At 41.1% G+C, this 20,824-nt stretch overlaps 1 protein-coding gene across 2 annotated transcripts; it reads right to left on the bottom strand.

Moving 5' to 3' along the window:
- Nucleotides 1–4,870: 4,870 nt before the first annotated feature.
- LOC109039915 (uncharacterized) lies at nt 4,871–20,824 on the bottom strand. Of its 2 annotated transcripts, XM_019055642.2 has the most exons (5): nt 20,335–20,822; nt 18,695–18,880; nt 18,038–18,272; nt 16,825–17,078; nt 4,871–6,270 (listed from the first exon to the last, which is right to left on the bottom strand). In XM_019055642.2, exons 2-5 carry the CDS (start codon nt 18,851–18,853, stop codon nt 5,902–5,904), a joined length of 1,017 nt encoding a protein of 338 aa, XP_018911187.2. In that variant the 5' UTR covers nt 18,854–18,880; nt 20,335–20,822; the 3' UTR covers nt 4,871–5,901. The 2 variants fall into 2 exon arrangements, with proteins under 2 accessions (XP_018911187.2, XP_018911189.1); XM_019055644.2 differs by lacking the exon at nt 18,695–18,880 and having other exon boundaries at nt 20,335–20,824.

Below are 20,824 nucleotides of genomic sequence, written 5' to 3'. Positions count from 1 at the left end.
TCAAACCTTGTGTTTTGGGATGAGCAATTGGAATTGGATAATGCAATGTTCGGTTTGTTGAATCAAAAATTTTTATTTTTATTTTTTTTTTTTTGGAAATTTACTGTTACAGTTTAAAAAACGTTCGCGTTTAGAAAACGTCCGCGTTTGGAAAACATCCGCGTTCTAAAAACGTGCGCGATCAGAAAACGTCCGCGTTTAGAGAACGTCCGCGTTCTAAAAACGTACGCGTTTGAAAAACGTACGTGTTTAAAAGACGTTAGGGTTGTCAACCACAAACATCGATCCCTTCTCCCTCTCCGAACTTTAAATCGACACTTATATCATCGACTTTTCGATTGTTATTTTTACGGGACATCCTGATGAAACGGAACTTGCAGTCGGATGATAGGAACTTGGAGTACGGGTAGGGAGCGGAACAAATGAGCGCTATTAAACTCAAGATGAATAGAAGAACGTCCGTAAATAAGGCGGGCCGTAGGCGTAAGGGGTTCAAGTTAAAATCCTGAATATGAGCAGATTGCGAGAATATATTATTTTCGTGAGTATATATTTAATTTTCGCGAGAATATTTAATTTTCTCGAGAATATATTTTTTTTCCTGCTGAGAATATTTACTGCAGTGTGAGTATATCTGGATTCGCTTATAGGTGCTGTTGCATATATATTCTCGACCGACTCAATAAATTCTCTCAGGTGCAAAAAAATATATATATTCGAGATGGATGTCAACGGTTGCATTGGTGTTATTCCAGTGTTGCCAGTGTTTACATTAATTTTCAAAGGGAACTTTGGAAATGAAGCAGAACGTGGAAAGAAGAAGAACTAGAAGTATTGATGAAATTCGTAACGAAAGGCATGTGGATTTGTTTTCGTCTAGCTTCCAGCAAAGTATTATGATTGAAGGTGCGTTTCATCCTTTTATTATTATGAATTATTAGCATTACCATTGGTATAATTTACGGTTTGTCCTGAAATAAAAAAATTAACTTCTCACCTTTACACACGTAATCTTCTAATGTTGTTTCTCAAGGCTGTGTTTGAAGTCCCCAAAGAAAGCCTAGCTTTTGTGTCGGTTGTGAGTTTCCTAGTGGTTGTCACAATTCTAGATTGGCGTTGCAAGAAGAGGTAGTGCATATTTTCATGTGTTGCGATATGAGTACAAGCATGGGAATTTCGAAATAAATTTGCTGCGCCTATGTTTTCAATTATAAGGGCGCTGGTGGGGAAGCAAAATTCTAGGGAACTGCATTCAGATTCTGGCAATGCGCCTGCTTGAATACTGGAATTACAATGCAAGTAGTCCCTTACTCAAGGATAACTATAAGTCACAACCTTGAACTTGTAAGTGTCAGTTCGATCTCCCTCATACAAAGTATCTGTAAAGGACCCGAATAGAACCTAGACAAATCCGGGCAAGTCACCTATCCTCCAACAATTGGCAACACAGCACAGCCCGCCCGTGGCACTGACATCGTAACTACACGCACTTTGGCTTATTTGGGTTTTTTGTTGTGGTTCAGTAAACTTTCAAAAGCAACGGAGTGATGGAATTCAGAAATTTTCGTGTCTGACTACGTCCCAAAAATCGTAAAATCCGACTTTACCAGCACGTACGCATGAAAGAGTACAAGCGGGATCGTTATTCCTGCGAAAAATAGTTTTCCGTAACCCGCCATACACTTTAGTGCACCGCTATAGTGGCCACAGAATAATAGCTCTCGCACCGACTCTACATTCACGACTTATCAGTTATCAGCGATTGGGAATCCCACGTTTATTTTCTTGCTCTTTTCCTCTTTCCCCTACTTTCATCGTTGTCTCCACGGTCAGGCCAGTCCGTAACAGCTGTATGCCTTCTAGGCTTCCCTCCGATTCCATATCTTTTCCCCATTCTTCACCACACCGCAATCGGTGGCGAGGCGTGATTAATCGATTATCGATATTTCTCCATTTAAAGCCATGGTAAAGAATCGATTATTGAGGTGTAAACACCCTGTCTATCGATATTTTTCCATACATTTATATGGGAGGTCAATCGATAATCATAAAGCACGTCGCGCCACTGACTGTAACAGTGTTGAGAGGTGTAGTGAGCCACAACGTGGACATATTGGATGAGAAATGGATCCCTTGAAAATAAAAGTTAGGTTCATGCTTAAGCGCCCGCAGTAGGTCATCTACAGCCAAGGCCAAGCTATCAAATATTAATAGCATATGACTAGATTTTTTTTTAGCTGTAACTCAAAATTTTCGCTCCTATTTTATTTTTTAAATAAATATTACAATGAAAGATGGGTGCCATTAAAGTCTGATTTGAAGTAACTTTAGCTACTGAATCCGAAAATGGCCTTGATTTTAAATATTATGCACCGTTTTCCCAAAAAAATTGAATCAAAATTGAATTTCCCCACAAAAAACTCCATTTTTTTTTAGAAACCCCATTTTGTGGGAAGATAATGGGTCAACGCAAAAAACTAAGGTCAATTTTGAACTCAGCAATACAAATTACATAGAAGCTTGTCAACTATCTAGTCCATCCTCTTTTTTCTCCGACATCTCTCTTGATAATTAGGAAAAAATCCTTTATACTAGTCAGCAGTGGGTACCATGGAGTGAAACACCAAGACAACAGCATTCCAAAAGTGGGCATTGGTCACAAATACCTACACAGGTAACATAGGTACTTACAATGCCAACCAAGGAAATCCAGCAAATGTCACTAATGGCAACAATCAAAATGGAGCAGGTGACAATGCCAACCAAGGAAATCCAGCAAATGTCACTAATGGCAACAATCAAATGGACAGTGACAATGCAACAGGATCAGCAAATGTCACTAATGGCAACAATCAAAATGGAGCAGGTGACAATGCCAACCAAGGAAACCCAGCAAATGTCACTAATGGCAGCAATCAAAATGCAGCATGAGATCAGCATGAATGGAGACAGCATCAAGATAAGATAAAACTGCTTCAGCTAGTTAATTTTTTGTGTTATTTTTTTTACATCCTTTTATTTTCTTTTTTCCCCCTTTCTTTTACATGTTGATCTCTTTCTTTCTTCTTTTTTTATTGTTTCTTTACTTTTGCATATGTCCTAAGAGTCACTGAATAGGTGAAGTGTCAGCAAACATCAAGTTTTCGAACCTGCATAGTGGAGCTGAGTTTTTTAATTTTTTTTCCTTCATATATGTACTACTTTTCTTCTTCCTTTTTGCCTTATTTTTCATGTTTTATCTTTATACAGGGTGGCCCAGACCTACCGTACCAGGCCGTTTTTCGATTAATTTAGGTTGTACGAAGTCTAGGACCGCGGGGACAAGTGAAGCATTGACACCAAGGAATCCGAATTTCATGGTCCCAGAGCCCCCGTGGGTCCCCTTGGGGCGTAAAAAAAGGATCTGTATACTTCAAAAGTCAGGGTTTATGTCAAATTTTTGAAATTATTTCATCGGAATCATTTTCATGCATATCACACACGGAAAATTTTAACTTAAATCGACACCAAGAAATCCTAAATCGGACCATTGGTGTCCAAAATACCGACCTCTAAAGGTGGGGGACAGAGCCCCCTTTCAAAAAGTGCAAGTTTGCTCAATTGACCTAGAGATTCGGAAAAAAGACGTTTTCTTGAGTACTCGACCCCAAGGAATCCGAATTTGTAGGCCCCGTTGTCCCCAGAGTGTTTTCTGATGGGGCACAGGGGGAACCCCGACACGGGTTAAATTTACGAGTTCAGGGTCCCCTTGTGCCCTATCAGAAAAGACTCTGGAGACAACGGGACCCACAAATTCAGATTCTTTGGACTCGATTACTCATGAAAACGCCTTTTTTCCGCGGCTCTACGTCAAATGAGGGAACTTGCATTTTCTGAAAGGGGGCTCTGTCCCCCACCTTTAGCGGTCGGTATTTTGGACACCAGTGCGCAGTGGCCTGATTTAGGATTTCTTGGTGTCATAATTTTAGTTAAAATTTTCCGTGCGTGATGTGAATGAAAATGATTCCGATAAAGTAATTTCAAAAGTATGACATAAACCCTGACTTTCAAAGTAAACAGATCCCTATTTTACGCCCCAAGGGGACCCAGGGGGGGCTCTGGGACCATGAAACTCGGATTCCTTGGTGTCAATTCCTCATTTGTTACCACGGTTCTGGACTTCGTACAACCTAAATTAATCGAAAAAAGGCCTGGTATGGTAGGTCTGGGCGACTGAGTATGTGTCGGTTCCTCATTTTTTAAATTATTGACTTATAAAGAGGACACTGTTTGCGCGGCAGTAATACTTTTGAAATTTTTTACGGACATGCATTTTTAATTGTTTCGATGAAAATATCAATTACAAGATCGTCAAGTTGTACCATTTTGGTGGTAGCATTTACTTAATTTTCTATGTGAGGAGGTAGCCAAAATGGTAAATAAAAGGTAAAGATAATGACCTACTTTGGCGCAAAATAATACCCCTTTTGTCTTTTTTTTAAAAACAATAACAATGACCACTTTTGAAAACGAAATTTGTTTGTCCCTAATTTATTATTTAATATGCATCTAAGAATTGTTGAATTTTTCCTATGTGATATGTAGCAGTAGGTAATATCATCATGTGAACAAAGCGAGTTTTGTGGTGCATGCTGCATAGTGAATACTTAACTTAATGACAAGCAGCTCAGAATGCACCTGTCTTGTTATCCTATGTTAATTATAGACTGAATGTTACGTATATTTTTCTACCTCTTCCTTATTTTTCTATTTATAATGATAGTTCTAGAAATCAGAAGAAGTTTATTAAGCACAAGTGTAAGTCTTTAAAATAGTATGCAAATTGAGTTTGGTTGGTGATTCTGACGAATTAAGAATGATGAAAATGATGGAAGGTTTCCGAAATGAAAATTTAATTTTTGGAGGAGGGGGAAGCGGTCGCATGTGTTTGAGATTGAATATGCCCTCAAAGCTTTTCGGGAGGAGTGTGGTCAGTTAAAAGAGAAAGCAGCAGGAACCGAAGATGATGGTATCCTACAAGCGAGAAAATTAAAACCTCAGGTACATCAAGAGCCGAGTCAATCTTTGACTGTTCCCTCCACCATGGTACAAATAGGTCCGTTTTTCCCATGTGTAATCATTTTTTGGCAGAGGGGAAAACAAATTGTCTTCAGCAATCGTAACTCAAAAATTACAATGGCTCTCCAAGAGTTTTGTCAACAGAGGAACCCATTACATGAGCTGCGAAAGATAATTGCATATCATCATAGGAAACATCTAATTTCCTACAAGTATGCCAAAAACTAACAACGATCTGATTAGAAAATTATCCACCTTAAGCTTTGTACGACTGTGTGAGATCTAATGAAACATATAAGTCCGTCTCAGGGTAAACCAAGGTGTCTGGAATTCTTGATTTTTCCGTTTTTGGAACAGATTCCCTGATGAATTCTGGTTATTCTAGAGTACCTTTATAGACAGAGTATGGCCATTCGTATCTTTTTACTACATGAAAACTGTTCCGCTTTTTGATTGGTCAACGAGTTTTTAGGCTTCATGATGCTCTTACGGCCGTAAATAAACAAACAAAATGGCGGCTCACAGTAACATCGATAAGAAGCTTAATTTGACAAATATTTCAATTATGCGGCAGTAACAATTTAAACGAGCATATCTGCGAATAACACACGAAAAAAACATGAAAACATTGTTAAATCGCCTTTCACCTTTATCACAGGAGGATGTAAGATGTGCATAACCTCAATCTTGCTTGCTGATAACAGCCATTTTGTTTGTTTATTTACGGCCGTAAGAACATCGTGTCAGCCTATTTTCACGCGACCAATGAAAAACCGGAACAGAAATGACCATACTCTGTCTATAAAGGTACTCTAGGTTATTCAGGTTTCTTGACACTATATTTTAATCACTTTCTGAATGCGAGTAATTAGGATCACAGAAACGCGCGAGGGCGGACATGACATGCATACGAAACCGGAGCCTTTTCTGACTGTCGAACCCTTTCATCAGAGGTAGAAGAGATTCGAAAAAGGCAGCGTCGCCGTTGACATCTTCGACGCGTCTCCGCTTTCCTCCTGGCTCCGAGTCAACCGTCTCTTGATGCCACCCTTGGGGCTGGAACGTTGTCTCCGGTGATTCCCGATCGGGTAGGGGGTCGCAAGCGGCAGTCGAGGATGAGCACGGATCGTCTTGCCAGGTGCTCGGCTCTTCCAGTATGGGTTCCTTTTTAATGGAGGGCTCTGAGAAGTTTGGATCCTCCTCAAAGTCGATCTAGAGGACAAAGAAGTTGGTCATTCTCAAAAAGACTGAAACGCCAAAATTCATCTCTAAAAAATAATGGGAATGTTGCATGTGTGAGGAATTTGCGATTTGACTGTTGATTCTTATGTAAAAGTTCGCGAGAAACACGATGGTGCCACTGGTTTTCTCTGAAATCGACTCCCAAGCTCAAAAAAAGCTCTCAAGGTGAGGCCAAAATGGAGGGGATATCCCACCCTACCCTGAGAGTCCACGTCTACATCCAGACAAACTCTCCATGCAAAGATAGGGAGCAAATACATTAGCAGTGATGCCGTGTTTTCAGTTTTGGAGTCCCCAAATAAAGTGGCAGCTCTGTCAATGTATTTGCTCCCTATCTTTGCATGGAGAGTTTGTCTGGATGTCCACGTGGACTTTCAGGGTAGGGTGGGATATCCCCTCCATTTTGGCCTCAACTTGAAAGCTTTTTTTGAGCTTGGGAATTGATTTCAGAGAAAACCGGTGGCACCATCGTGTTTCTCGCAAACTTTTACATAAAGAATCAGCAGTCAAATCGCAAATTCCTCACACATGCAACATCTCCATTCCTCTTGAATAAAATCTTGATTTTCTTTCTCTTTTTGTTAAATGGAGTCCTTTGGGACCAAAAGATCCCCAAAGAGAACAAAAGAAGCATCTACAACGCGATTGTCAAGAGCACAGTAACCTACGGGTGTGAAGTATGGCCGATGAAACAGAGGACCCGGGAGGTTTCAGAGGCAACAGAGATGGACTGCTGGCGTAGATCCGCTGGTATTTCCGGAAAGGATCGCGTCAGGAATGAGACGGTACGGGAGATCATGGATGCCAGGCAGCCCATCGTGCACGACATTATGACGAAACAACGTATTTGGTATAGTCATGTCCAGAGAATGGCAGGAGATAGGTTGCCGAAGAAGGTCCTCGATTGGGTTCCTCCTGGGAAAAGACGCAGAGGGCGCCCAATGAAAGGTCGGAGGGAGGGCATTGAAGCGGAAATGTTAAGGTGCTCAATCCCCCAAGATTTGTGGTTTGAAAGAGAGCAGTGGAGGTTAGGAGTCATAGAGCGCGAGGAAGTGCTGTAAAGCGACCTATATGTACCGGGTGTCCATAAAGTAACTGAAAAGTGGGTATAATTTTTGAACAAAAAAAGATAGAAGGTCGCGGTTTGTGGCATTCTTCATCATTCAAAAGGGGAAATTTTTCGATGGGGGGCTTTTCCCGGTGGACCCCCCTGGGGGGGCCCCAGGGGGGGCAACTTCAAAAATTTAAATGGCAACCCCCATTTTTTTAGACATGGTTAAAAAGAACTTAAAAGGACAAGAAAAATGGCGCAAATAAAATTAAAATCGGTTATTTCGTTCAAAAGTTACAGCCGGTCAAAGTTTTAAATTGACCACTTTTCAAAAAATCGCCGATGAGCTCCAAATTATCGGAAAAACAAAAACAAACCAGGAATGAAAAGTTTGAAAAGTGCTTTTTAGGAAGAGAAAAAACAACTGACGTTGTCACAAGTCTGGATGGCACTGTTTCAAAATAAAATTTCGGAAAATTCAACATGGCGGCAAATTTGAGGAAACGCAAAAAATGAAAATTCCAGAAACTGTTATCTTTCAAATACCCTCTAGTTTAAGGAAATCAAAGGTATCAACTTTTATTCCTTTATTTGGCCAAGTAAGAGCAATAATTTGCTGACTTAAAAGTTGTCGAGCGGGGCGCCTTCAATCGTTGGAGTATGCGACATCACAGGATTAAGTGTGCTGTCGAAAAATGAAGCCGATTTGAAAATGCGCTCCTCCTTTGGGATGCTTTAGAAATTTTTAAGGTCCTCCTCCTCAAATTTAACGAGAAAAAAGAAGAAAAGTAAAATTTAGCAATTTTTACCCACAAACTTGGCGAGCCAAAAAAACATGATCTATCCTGGTGGGGTAGGGGCGGTGGACATTTTTGACATTTCTCTCTCTGAAAATTAAAAATCCAAGAATAATTTTAATTCTCTAACTCCTGGCACTCCAATTTGGCAAGGAGGATAACTGCTACGCTTCACCGTGTCACCGATCAGATAGTGCATCAGATGTTACCGAAAAGATTGGTGTCTCAAATCGTAAGGTTGAGATTGTCAATAAGATAATCTCAATTCAGATAATAATCAAGAGTAGAACGGCGTCTTCGAAATTGGAAGCGTAGCAGATATCCTCCTTGCCAAATTGGAGTGCCAGGAGTTAGAGAATTAAAATTATTCTTGGATTTTTAATTTTCAGAGAGAGAAATGTCAAAAATGTCCACCGCCCCTACCCCACCAGGATAGATCATGTTTTTTTGGCTCGCCAAGTTTGTGGGTAAAAATTGCTAAATTTTACTTTTCTTCTTTTTTCTCGTTAAATTTGAGGAGGAGGACCTTAAAAATTTCTAAAGCATCCCAAAGGAGGAGCGCATTTTCAAATCGGCTTCATTTTTCGACAGCACACTTAATCCTGTGATGTCGCATACTCCAACGATTGAAGGCGCCCCGCTCGACAACTTTTAAGTCAGCAAATTATTGCTCTTACTTGGCCAAATAAAGGAATAAAAGTTGATACCTTTGATTTCCTTAAACTAGAGGGTATTTGAAAGATAACAGTTTCTGGAATTTTCATTTTTTGCGTTTCCTCAAATTTGCCGCCATGTTGAATTTTCCGAAATTTTATTTTGAAACAGTGCCATCCAGACTTGTGACAACGTCAGTTGTTTTTTCTCTTCCTAAAAAGCACTTTTCAAACTTTTCATTCCTGGTTTGTTTTTGTTTTTCCGATAATTTGGAGCTCATCGGCGATTTTTTGAAAAGTGGTCAATTTAAAACTTTGACCGGCTGTAACTTTTGAACGAAATAACCGATTTTAATTTTATTTGCGCCATTTTTCTTGTCCTTTTAAGTTCTTTTTAACCATGTCTAAAAAAATGGGGGTTGCCATTTGAATTTTTGAAGTTGCCCCCCCTGGGGCCCCCCAGGGGGGTCCACCGGGAAAAGCCCCCCATCGAAAAATTTCCCCTTTTGAATGATGAAGAATGCCACAAACCGCGACCTTCTATCTTTTTTTGTTCAAAAATTATACCCACTTTTCAGTTACTTTATGGACACCCGGTATGTATAAAATCTTAATAAAAATGGAATCCTGCGTAAAACTATATCGATAGTCAAAATGCGGAACCACGTACCTCCATTTGCGACGTTTCAGACTTCTCGTCATAATTTATTTCTTCTTCGGAAAAATAGTCGGCGTAATTTCTTGGAAACTTAATAGATTTTTCCTCGCTGGTAGCGGGATATTCTCGTACATTTCAAGCTATGAAGTTGGTTAGTTTCTGATCGAAAACAATTAAATAGGAGCGGACATTTTGAAATACTGCAATAAAGATACGTGGTTTCGCACTTTGGCCATCAATATCGCCTATATATTAAATGTAATATTTGATTCAGTTTCTTCTGGTTCTAGAAATTTTACGTGGATCTTGATTGTTTCTTACTGAAATAATGTGCTTCTACACAAAAAAATAAGTGCTACAAATGCTGTATGTATAATTACATAGAAATAAGCTAGAATTTATGTTTTGCTGTAGACAGGGCCGGATTGAGGGGGTGGCCACATGGGCCGCGGCCCATGGCGGCAAATCTAGGGGCGGCAAATTTTGCAATTTTTTTAAATGTAGGTATAAAAAAAATCGGATTTAGAAAAAGAAAAATTACAAACGAGAAAAGGCTACAAAATCTCTCATTTCCTGAGAGTATAGTAATTTCTAATTTTGTCGTCTTTCAGTGATACAAGAGACAGCACCTTTAATTAGTCGAGTTAAGAGAGAAACCACAATTTCGTTTGGAACGGCGCGACTTAGGGAGAAATGATGACGAGGACTTGAGATGAAAAAAAGAAGCCCTCGCCGCGGCAGTCGGCATGTAACACATATTAGCGCCTACAAGACTACACGCATACTTCACGCATTGCATCAAACACAAAGCGGTCATTGCGGACAGTGTGAAACGGATAGCGCCTTCAAGACTGCGTGAATACTTCACGCATTGCGTCAAAGACAGTGCGGTCAGCGTGAGACGCATAGCGCCTACAAGACTTCGCGAATACTTCACGCATTGCGCCAAACGCGGTGCGGTCGGCGGAAGTTAAAATCGTTAAACCTTTTGTGTTTGTTCTTTCATAATGTTTTCATTCATTTCTTATGAATGGAAGGCCTTGTCCATTAGAGATAGGTTCACGAAACTTGACTCTCGCGCAAAGTTCCGTGACCTTTTTTGCTAGTAGTGTTGACAGGGCTTTCCCAAAAATGTGCTCAACACGATTAAACGCGTCTTATACACCCCTCCCCCGCTGGCACAATCACTGGATGGTTTTTATTGATGCTTCAAAACGAACGAGAAGGGGCGGCAAAATACAGGCGGCCCATGGGGCGGCAAGTAGGAAAATCCGGCCCTGGTTGGAGATTGAAATTAATATAATTCTTGGATGACCGAGTGTAGGTACTAATTTTTACGGTCTGTTTTCGGTGGTTTGGTATTGCTCACTCATGGGTGCATCTTGTTTCAAAATGCCAAGCTGAGAAAGGATTTTAAGACCTTAAGAACACCTGAAGAGTCCATTCATTCTCAAAAAGACTCAAATCCCAAAGTGCTTTATATTATTCGCGTATCTTCCTTTATGAAGTTATCTCGAACCTTTAAAGGGGACAGCAGCCCTAAAATCGAAAATGAGATAGCAATTAAAATGGGTCACTAAACCTTCTTTACTTTATTGAATATTCTGAAAGTACAATGTGAGTAGATAACGTGGTGATTTTTCCGCATTTTTATGGAGCCGAAATCGCGGAGAAACCCGCTTTTCAAAAATCTAAAAACTGCAAGACATTTCAAACGCCCCGGAATGGCGGGAAACTGACGGTGTTGACGCACTGCGGTAGTCATATCGCAATCTTCTCTCATTTTCCTCTGATGTTTGTTAAAATAAAACGTGTTTCAATATGGAATTGTTGCTCGTTTATTACAGCTAACATATGAATGAGATTCAAGTCTTGAATTCAAAAGATATAATTTCGACTTTAGTATTGTTTTCATATACGAAGAGTAGAAAGACATTTGACGGAAGTCGTGGAAACCCGTGCCCGCTTCTGATTGGTGCCGGATGACATCATTCGGCGCGGCGGCGCAAAACCGGGGCGTTTTAAATTTGCGTATAAGTTGAGCGATTTGAACTGCGCATTTCTCGGTTATTTACTTGTTCGCGTTTTTAATGTGCGCATCGTGTTCTACGCGTCATTTTCCTTCAGAAAACTATATTCGCAAGTCAAAATTCGTTCACGGTTTAGTGACCCATTGAAGCGGGAAGGTATAAGAGGCAAAATGGCTCCGTTCCGAACGAAAAATTCGCAAAATCGGCTGAGATATGAAAGATTGTAAGTCTGACTGGTGACGTCATGCGCTCCCGGTGCGACTGCGGTCATAGAGTGCATAGAGTTGTAATGTAAGTGGGAGAGCTGGCGCCACTTTTGAACAATTTCCAGGTCCTGAATTCCGAGACTCCTGTGCGGCGCCGGGTCACTTTTTCGATACATAATCGATTGTTTGCTATACACGGGGACCCGGCAATGGAATTACTACGTATTCCACACCGCCATTTTGGATCGAATATGTATCGATAAAGTGATCCGCAAACCGGGCTCGGAACTCGTCGAACAGAACATGGAGCCAGCTCTCCCATTTACATTACGACTCTATGTTCAGGGCCGGATTTACCTACTTGCCGCGAGTGGGCCGCCTGTGTTTTGCCGCCCCCTCCTCATTTGTTTTGAAACATCAATAAAAACCATGAAGTGAACGTGCCGGAGGGGGAGGGGACATGCTCGTGTTGGATACATTTTTTTGCGAAAGCCCTGTCAAAACTACTAGCAAAATTTCACGGAGATTTGCGCGAAAGTTACGTTCCGCAAATCTATCTCTGTGTGGACAAGGTCCTCCATTTATAAGAGATGAACCAAAAAATTATGAAAGAACAAACATAAATGTGGTTTAATAATTTTAACTTCCGCCGCTGCGCCGCGCTGATCGCACTGTGTTTGGCGAAATGCGTGAAGTATTGTATTCACGCAGTCTTGAAGGCGCTATCCGTTTCACGCTGACCACAATAACCGCACTGTGTTTGATGCAATGCGTGAAGTATTCGTGTAGTCTTGTAGGCGCTAATATGTGTTACATGCCGACCGCCGCGCAGAGGGCTTGTCCTTTTCATCTCAAGTCCTCGTCATCATTCCTCTCTGCGCTGAGCTCCAGGCCAAATTGCGTGTTTAGTTCCTCTCTTGACTCGAATAATTAAAGATGCTGTCTCTTGTATCACCGAAAAACGACCAAATTAGAAATTACTATACTCTCAGGAAATAGAGATTTCGTCATTTTTTCTCATTGATAATTTTTTTTTTCTGAATCCGATTTTTTTATACCTACATTTAAAAAAATTGCAAAATTTGCCGCCATGAGCCGCGGCCCATGTTGCCACCCCCTTAATCCGGCCCTGTCTATGTTGCGGTTCACACGCACACAACTCAAAGTCTGAGGCAGAATTTTGTCGGTCCTTCCACCGTACTTAAATATACTGATAGGACGGGTCTCGATTGCACTCAAGTCCGGCTTAGCGCTTCTGTTTGGCCGGTGGTGCGGTTTGAACTCATCGATGGATGTTGCACTCCATGTGAAAAAGCCGACAAAATTCGGTCCCTGGCGCGTTCGCTGTTTGGCGCTGCGAAGTCGCAGTGGCGTAACGGGCGCCCCCGCAGACCCTGCTATGCAGGGAGGCCCAGGCGTCCAGGGGGCCGCCGGAATTTTTTTTTTTCTCTCTCTTCGGTGCTTTGCTTTGGTTTCGAACTTTGGGCCTTTACTTACCGAGATGGGGCTTCTTCCTCTGATTTTTATTGTTAGCTCGGGGTTTTTCGTACTCCTTTCTGACTGTTCCTAACTTTTTGTTTGCTGGAGGGCCCCTGCTTTCCAATGTCCACTCAGTGATAAATAAACATTTTTTTCTTTTTTTTTGTCACTTTTCGTAATACGGGCTTTGAGAAGGGCCCCCCCCCAAGGCTCTTGGGGGCCCTTTGATTCTTGGGCCTGGGCCCCTCTGTAGATCCTTGGGCCTAGGCTGGGCCTCCGCCCTCTTTAGATCCTTGATCCTTTAGGGGTCCAATTAATCGAGTACGGGATCCGGGACGGTAAGGGATGAGGCATTCCAAGTCCAAGTCCGTGATTTGAGATGTCTGGGGCCAAACAATAGGAAGGGGCGGGAGGGGGGGATAATTTTGGAATTTTATTGACATGGGGGGCCTAGAAAAAATTTTGCGGGGGGGCCAGCGGTAGTCCGTTACGCCACTGCAAAGTCGCCTTGCAACTGCTCCGATCATCGCTTGATTGTCTGTCGCTATTTCTCAGTCGTGTCTCGCTCAGGTGATTCTGTTTTTAAAATTACGCCTTGTTATATATTTATAGTTTAACTTTTGAGAATCCCGTTCCGGATATGAACCGATTATGGCTCAATATCAGCCGTACTCGTCTGAACCTACTTGGAGCCAGCACGGCGGCCCATCAGAAAATGAAGAAGACACGGTATCTGATTAAAGCCTGTGTCACACTATCAAAATGTCAAGGTCAAGGGCTAGGAATGGTCCAAGTCATCGAATAAGCCAATCACAACACCTGACCTTGATATTTTCATGGTTAGCTTTGATAAGGCGACACAGGCTGATGAGATTGACGTTGTTGAAAGAGCCGACAAAACTGATTGGTGCAAATGCCACTCACTGAATCGGCGACTGGTTTTTTCCTTTTCGCAACATTTTCTGCCTCCTCCTTCATTTTAAGGTAACGGGCGCCCCCGCAGACCCTGCTATGCAGGGAGGCCCAGGCGTCCAGGGGGCCGCCGGAATTTTTTTTCTCTCTCTCTTTGGTGCTTTGCTTTGGTTTCGAACTTTGGGCCTTTACTTACCGAGATGGGGCTTCTTCCTCTGATTTTTATTGTTAGCTCGGGGTTTTTCATACTCCTTTCTGACTGTTCCTAACTTTTTGTTTGCTGGAGGGCCCCTGCCTTCCAATGTCCACTCAGTGATAAATAAACATTTTTTTCTTTTTTTTGTCACTTTTCGTAATACGGGCTTTGAGAAGGGCCCCCCCAAGGCTCTTGGGGGCCCTTTGATTCTTGGGCCTGGGCCCCTCTGTAGATCCTTGGGCCTAGGCTGGGCCTCCGCCACCCTTTAGATCCTTGATCCTTTAGGGGTCCAATTAATCGAGTACGGGATCCGGGACGGTAAGGGATGAGGCATTCCAAGTCCAAGTCCGTGATTTGAGATGTCTCGGGCCAAAACAATAGGAAGGGGCGGGAGGGGGGATAATTTTGGAATTTTATTGACATGGGGGGCCTAGAAAAAATTTTGCGGGGGGGGCCAGCGGTAGTCCGTTACGCCACTGCAAAGTCGCCTTGCAACTGCTCCGATCATCGCTTGATTGTCTGTCGCTATTTCTCAGTCGTGTCTCGCTCAGGTGATTCTGTTTTTAAAATTACGCCTTGTTATATATTTATAGTTTAACTTTTGAGAATCCCGTTCCGGATATGAACCGATTATGGCTCAATATCAGCCGTACTCGTCTGAACCTACTTGGAGCACGGCGGCCCATCAGAAAATGAAGAAGACACGGTATCTGATTAAAGCCTGTGTCACACTATCAAAATGTCAAGGTCAAGGGCATCGTGTAACTGGACCATAATAGTTACCCGACCTGTGTCGTCAATTCTTTCGTTCACGACAGGTGGACTGCATTTTGCAATTTGGAACTATACATTCTGGCTCTTCTGGAAAAACACTTATGTGCATAGGGAAACTAATGGCACGTATGTTGTTTTTAAACCGGGCTAGAATTTATAGTTCCAAATTGCAAAATTTAGTCCAACTATCCCATCCCATCCCACCTATAATAGTTACCCGACCTGTGTCGTCAATTCTCGCGTTCACGATAACTATCGTTAGATTTACGTTAGCTGATTCAAATTTTGTAATTTTGTCCATTTTGGTCTGATGAAGAACTGTATAGATTTTCCGTTAAATCGCATTTACCGTTTACTTATAAACGGTAACTAGCGTAAGTGCTCTACTTACGCTGTTTTCACTAAACTGTTTTTTCCTCAATAGATAGCGCTAACTTGCTCAGCTGTTTTTTGCGATAGCGGCTCAACGAATGCAGATAATTGCAAACGGATTTCAGCATCATTCATTGCACACTTTTCTTCGTCGATTTGGCCAAACTTGTTTGGCGGGTTACCGTTGCCTTTATGAATGAGGGGGTAGATATTGGGTATCAAACTACAAAAAATCATTACCAGAGAAAAAAATTGACTAAACATATTCAGGGAAGGTAGCAAAAAAAAAAAAAAAATCATCCCAGAGAGTTTCTTTTTGCAAAAACTCTGCAGGTTCTGCAGTAAAGAAGGTTTTTATAGTTTACCAAAGCACGGGTCAGCCGATTATGAGAATTATACACATTTTTAAAATGCGCCTGATCAATTTGACCCATGTTTGGCGGACAAGGGTAGAAAAAAAACCGCAATTATCTTGGTACACATTTTTCATTTCTCTGCGAGTGATTTTCACTAAAAAATTGCCTAAAAAATTATAGTGATTTTAAGAGATTTTATTAGTACCCTGAGAATTATTGATTCCCCCATTCTCAAACAAATTTTAGGCGGACCACATATTAGTCATTTCTTCTTAAAAATATCATTCAATTGATTTTTGTTAAATGCTGCTCATATACCACTCTGGAGAGCATCATTAAACAATCCAGATTATGAAATTTATCCATCTCTTGACTACCATCATCAAGCATAAATGGGAAGACATTCTAATTTTTAGATCCTTCTAAACTTGAGGAAGTGTAAATTTGCAATCTTAAACTTGTATTTTCCCCCTCCTATTTTCCTGTATTGTGAGTGATTTTCACTAAAAAATTGCCCAAAAAAATTATAGTGAGTGACAGGATGTTGTTCTTCCTTTAGGTAAGCATTCATCAAGAAAGTGAAGAATATCAGCATGACTGCAAACTCAGATCCACACACTGAAATTGCAAACCAAAGCTTGAGAAACTGTCATCAGTTCCTAAGACAACTTTTCTCGTGTGCCACACTACAGCCACTTACACTCTCTCTGATGCATGCTTCATTCCATTGCATTCATTTCTCTGTCAAAGACTGATTTATTACGCTTCTCACTTTCAGCTTCTTCAGTAAAAAAGTGCTGACAAAACGCATTCTGTCAAAATTTTGAATAAATTCCATCTTACTGAGTAATCGAATAAACTTCACTTACAAATATGATGAAAACTTTTTACGTATAAGGTAACTCATGGACTTAATAACTGATTTTCGGTTTCTTCCTCTGATTTTGACCCTTAAAACACAATGTAAAAACGTCTGAGTCAACTGCTGGTGTTTGAAATTGGGAAATTCGCAACTTCAACAGTGATATGATGATTATTACCTTCTCCTCCTTGAAAACAATTTCCTCACTCTCCGGGTGCTCTTTGACAATCTCCTCAACATCCGAGGAATCCGCAGAGGCCTGTAGCGAGATAGAATGATCCAGAAATGTCAGATTATCGGCATAAATGTAGCGTGGAGGCAGAATCAAAGGGGCTCCTGTCCGTCTTGCTTCGTCCAATTCCGACTGCTCTTTCCTCTTGTGCTTAACATAGTTGTCTCGAATTGCGTGCCATTTTGTTAACAACTTTTTCTCTGAAATTAAGAGACAAGAGCTGTAAACCGGATTGTACAAGACAAGTTAAGATGACACTATCTTCAGGAGTGCAGAATCTTCTTTGCTGTCACATTGCTCACCATCACACAAAATTATTTGGCACTAGCTCATCTTTTGCAGTACAAAAAGTTCAACCCTGCTTTCATTGGTTTATGAGTCATAGGTTGGGTGGGATTCTTCCGTAAGGATGCTACACCCTCGGATTTCCTTTGCCTTAATCTTACTATGATGGTCAGAGCCTCATTTTTCTCCATAGAAGGGTTGCCACAGAATTTTAAAAATGAAATTCCCTGATTTCTCTGACACATTTTGGTGAAATTCCCTGACAATTGAAGATATGATGGGTGGTTAAGCAGACATAATAGAAAATAGTTGTCAGGCATAATTTGTTGTTCAAAACCCTGAACCAATTCTAGAAAGCAAATAAAGGTGATTTAACAAATTACCCCTGACATTTCCCGCTTTTCCCTGACTGCAGCAACCCTGCCATAGATTGCTGCAAAATGATATCAACTGAATCCAAAACACACCAACAAGGTTGCCACAGAATTTAGAAAATAAAATTCCCTGACATTTCCTTGATTTCTCTGACAAATCTGGTAGAATCTCCTGACAACTGAATGTATGCCAGATTGTTATAAAGACATAATTTGAAATAATTTTCGGGCAACATCTGTCGTTCGGAACGTCAAACCCATTCTGGAAAGCAAATAAATGAGACTAGACGATTTTTCCCTGACATTTTCAGGTTTACTCTGACTTTTAAAAATTCCCTGACATTTCCCGTTTCCCCGCTATTCCCTGACTGTTGCAACCCTGTACCAAGCTTTTTGCTGTGTTCTTTCAGCCTAATTCACCCATTTTCTTGTGTTTGTTTTAATTTATTTACCGCCATGAAACGTGGGCTCTTTTTTTCATATTGTCAGTCAAAACTTACGAATATTTTCTTTTTCTAGGATGGTCTTCTGTGAAAAATGCTCTAATAGTGCAGAGCATATGTCACCCCATGCACGATACTTAATACTTCTGTTCTTAGATTCCGGCAGGCTATTGTCCCACAGGGCTGGTCTCTTTTTCACTTCCTCAATTAGATCTTCAACATGAACGTTATCTGTGACATTCTCCGAGGCTTTCAGCATTGAGGCAAAGCTTCTAGGACTGCGATATGAAAGCTATAAAAAGAAAGAATGAAACATTAACGAAACGGATTTACAGCAGTTTTGGGGGGATGGGGAAATTGGGGAGACAGGAAACATCTACCCAGGTGCTATGGGTGGAAGGAGTTTGGCCTGTAGATAGTAGAAAATTAAGGAAAAGTAATTTAGGCTGATAGGTTAGGGATTGGCTCATACTGACGCAAGCAGATGGGATTAGCCCTTGTGTGTTGCTTTGCCATCGACTTCTGCTGGGCATGTTGGCTTCGTATCATCCATCCATTTACATACACCACTAGCATGAAAGATCGTTGCTTTGAACCGTTTTCGGCATTAGCAAGCTCGAGAGAAAGCAGTCTCTTCAATGCTCTGGGCCTTTGCGTAAAATACGAAATGGTACAATTGATGCTGCCATTGCCAGCTCTGGTTTAATGGCTTACCTCGTCTCTGAACACTTGATGTCCACTTTGAGTACTTTCATCTTCAGGAGGGCGAGCTGCGACTGAGTGGTCTAACAGCAATCTTTCAGCAACTTTCTGCTTTTCTAATAAGTACTTAAGCCGTCTACGTGCTCTTTTCTTCCTCACTGTGTAAACCATGATTTAATAGAGTAATAAAGTGCCAACCTGAAAGAATCATTATTAATCATTAAAAAAAAGAGTAGATGAGGTTATAGTATGTAAGGCATGCACCTCAATGAAAACAACAAATGAATAGTAAACACAATAAATTGAAGATTCCTAAAGACTAGTTGTTATAGGAAAAAAACAAATTGGAAAATTAGTAGGTGTTGCAAGTTTAATCTGAGATTCTTTCCAAGAAATCAGACAAAATACTTAATGTACAGCTAGTTTGGAGAATATAGGCTCTATCTATGTAAACGTACACACTGACACTGCTGCTGCGTGGTGAACTTGAATGTGACGATAACTTCGATCCTTGATTTCTGGCTCAGTTGAGAAACAACGTATGTACCATCCATTTCCCTACGCACATGAGTGATTTTACACATGAGCTAGATATTGTGGTTCCAAATTGCAAAATGAAGTCCATTTATATTGAATATGGATGGCCGTTTGAAGGCAAAATCTTGAGGCACGAATGTGATGCGACACGGGTGTTATGAATTTCACACAAAAAATACCGCAATTAATTAGCGATTTTTGATTGACTGTTCAATGAATCATCTCCAAATTTTGCGTCCTACAAGCCTTCTAAAATTCTGTGATCCGGAGTGCAGGGGTTTTTGAGTTTCATTAAATTTTCACAGAGATACCATAAAATAACGCAAAATGTGTACAGGTAGCTTTAAGATAACAGTCGCTGCACCCTGCTCTTAGATGAGGATCTCTATAGGCTCGACATAGGGTCGCTGCCGCTCCCTATAATTCTCTGCGACAGACCCAGATGTCACAGTCTTTGAATCTTAGACATACTCTATAAAATAGCAGCGATGTAGTTTGACAGAATATCTGCTAAGTGCTTGGAGTATGCTACTGCAAAATTTACACATAAGCCAAACTCCATGGAACAACTATGCCACATGGAACATTACTCTTGATTGCGGTGCATCATCTTTCACCATAGTTTCTAGGTTAAGATGAGATAAGATAAGGTTTATTGTCAAAAAATTACGATTAAGAATGTTGACACGGTCAGCCAGCCAGCACGTCGATTTTGGAATCGTTATTGAATGACCTTGATCAATACTCAGCATTGTAAAGATAGGGAGTTATCGATCGAGTTCATTTGATAAACATTCAACAATCGACCCGCAGATTGGCCTGTGGTCAGCGCGTCCAATTCTGGGACAGTAAGTCCCAGGTACGAATCCCGGAAGAAGCATCTTTCCATGGAACTGGCGAGTGGAACAGAAACAGATTCTACTCGGCTTTAATCCCTGAAAATTTGAAAACCTAGAGCATAGCAGCACATACTAGCCCTGCGATGATGCTTGAGGACACAAAATAAAATTTATTTATGCTCATGGATTCCAAATCGGAACACGAGCCAATGAAGCGACTTAAAAAAAAGGTTCTAGATTATACTAAAAATGTGTTTAAAGTACGTTTAGTCTTACCTGAATCATGCCTAAGAAGGCAGACAAGAGGGTCACGAGGGTGGACTATAACTACCCTTCCGTCCATGGACACATGCAAGAATGGAAGACAAAGATCATCATTTGGTACTGACTTGACTACTCCTTCGGTCAGGTAAGATACAAAATGCACAGTGCCGATAAAGAGTGAGGTGTAACAGGATCAACTACGATTTTGATTATTGAATAAGAGGGTGAGGGAAAAAACCCAGGTATTGCCATTGCCACACGAAGATTCCATCAGAAAACTAGATTGATCAGGGGAGGAACTTTTGTCACGTTGCATGCGGAGAACAGAAAACTAGAGAGCTCCGAGTACGCACCCAAAGGGCTGAAGCAAAGAAAACGAATCGCAATTAAATGATTAATGGAAAATGAGCGACGGTGTGCGTTGGAAATTGTCTCTGGTTGGAAAAAGTAGGAAATCCTAACCTAAACTAAAATGTGGGCCGATTGTAAATAAACAAACGAC

The sequence above is a fragment of the Bemisia tabaci genome, chromosome 9 (genome assembly GCF_918797505.1).
Source record: "Bemisia tabaci chromosome 9, PGI_BMITA_v3".
NCBI lineage: Eukaryota > Metazoa > Arthropoda > Insecta > Hemiptera > Aleyrodidae > Bemisia > Bemisia tabaci.
Note: the sequence above shows the minus strand (reverse complement) of the source record. Positions and strands in the feature narration are given on the sequence as shown.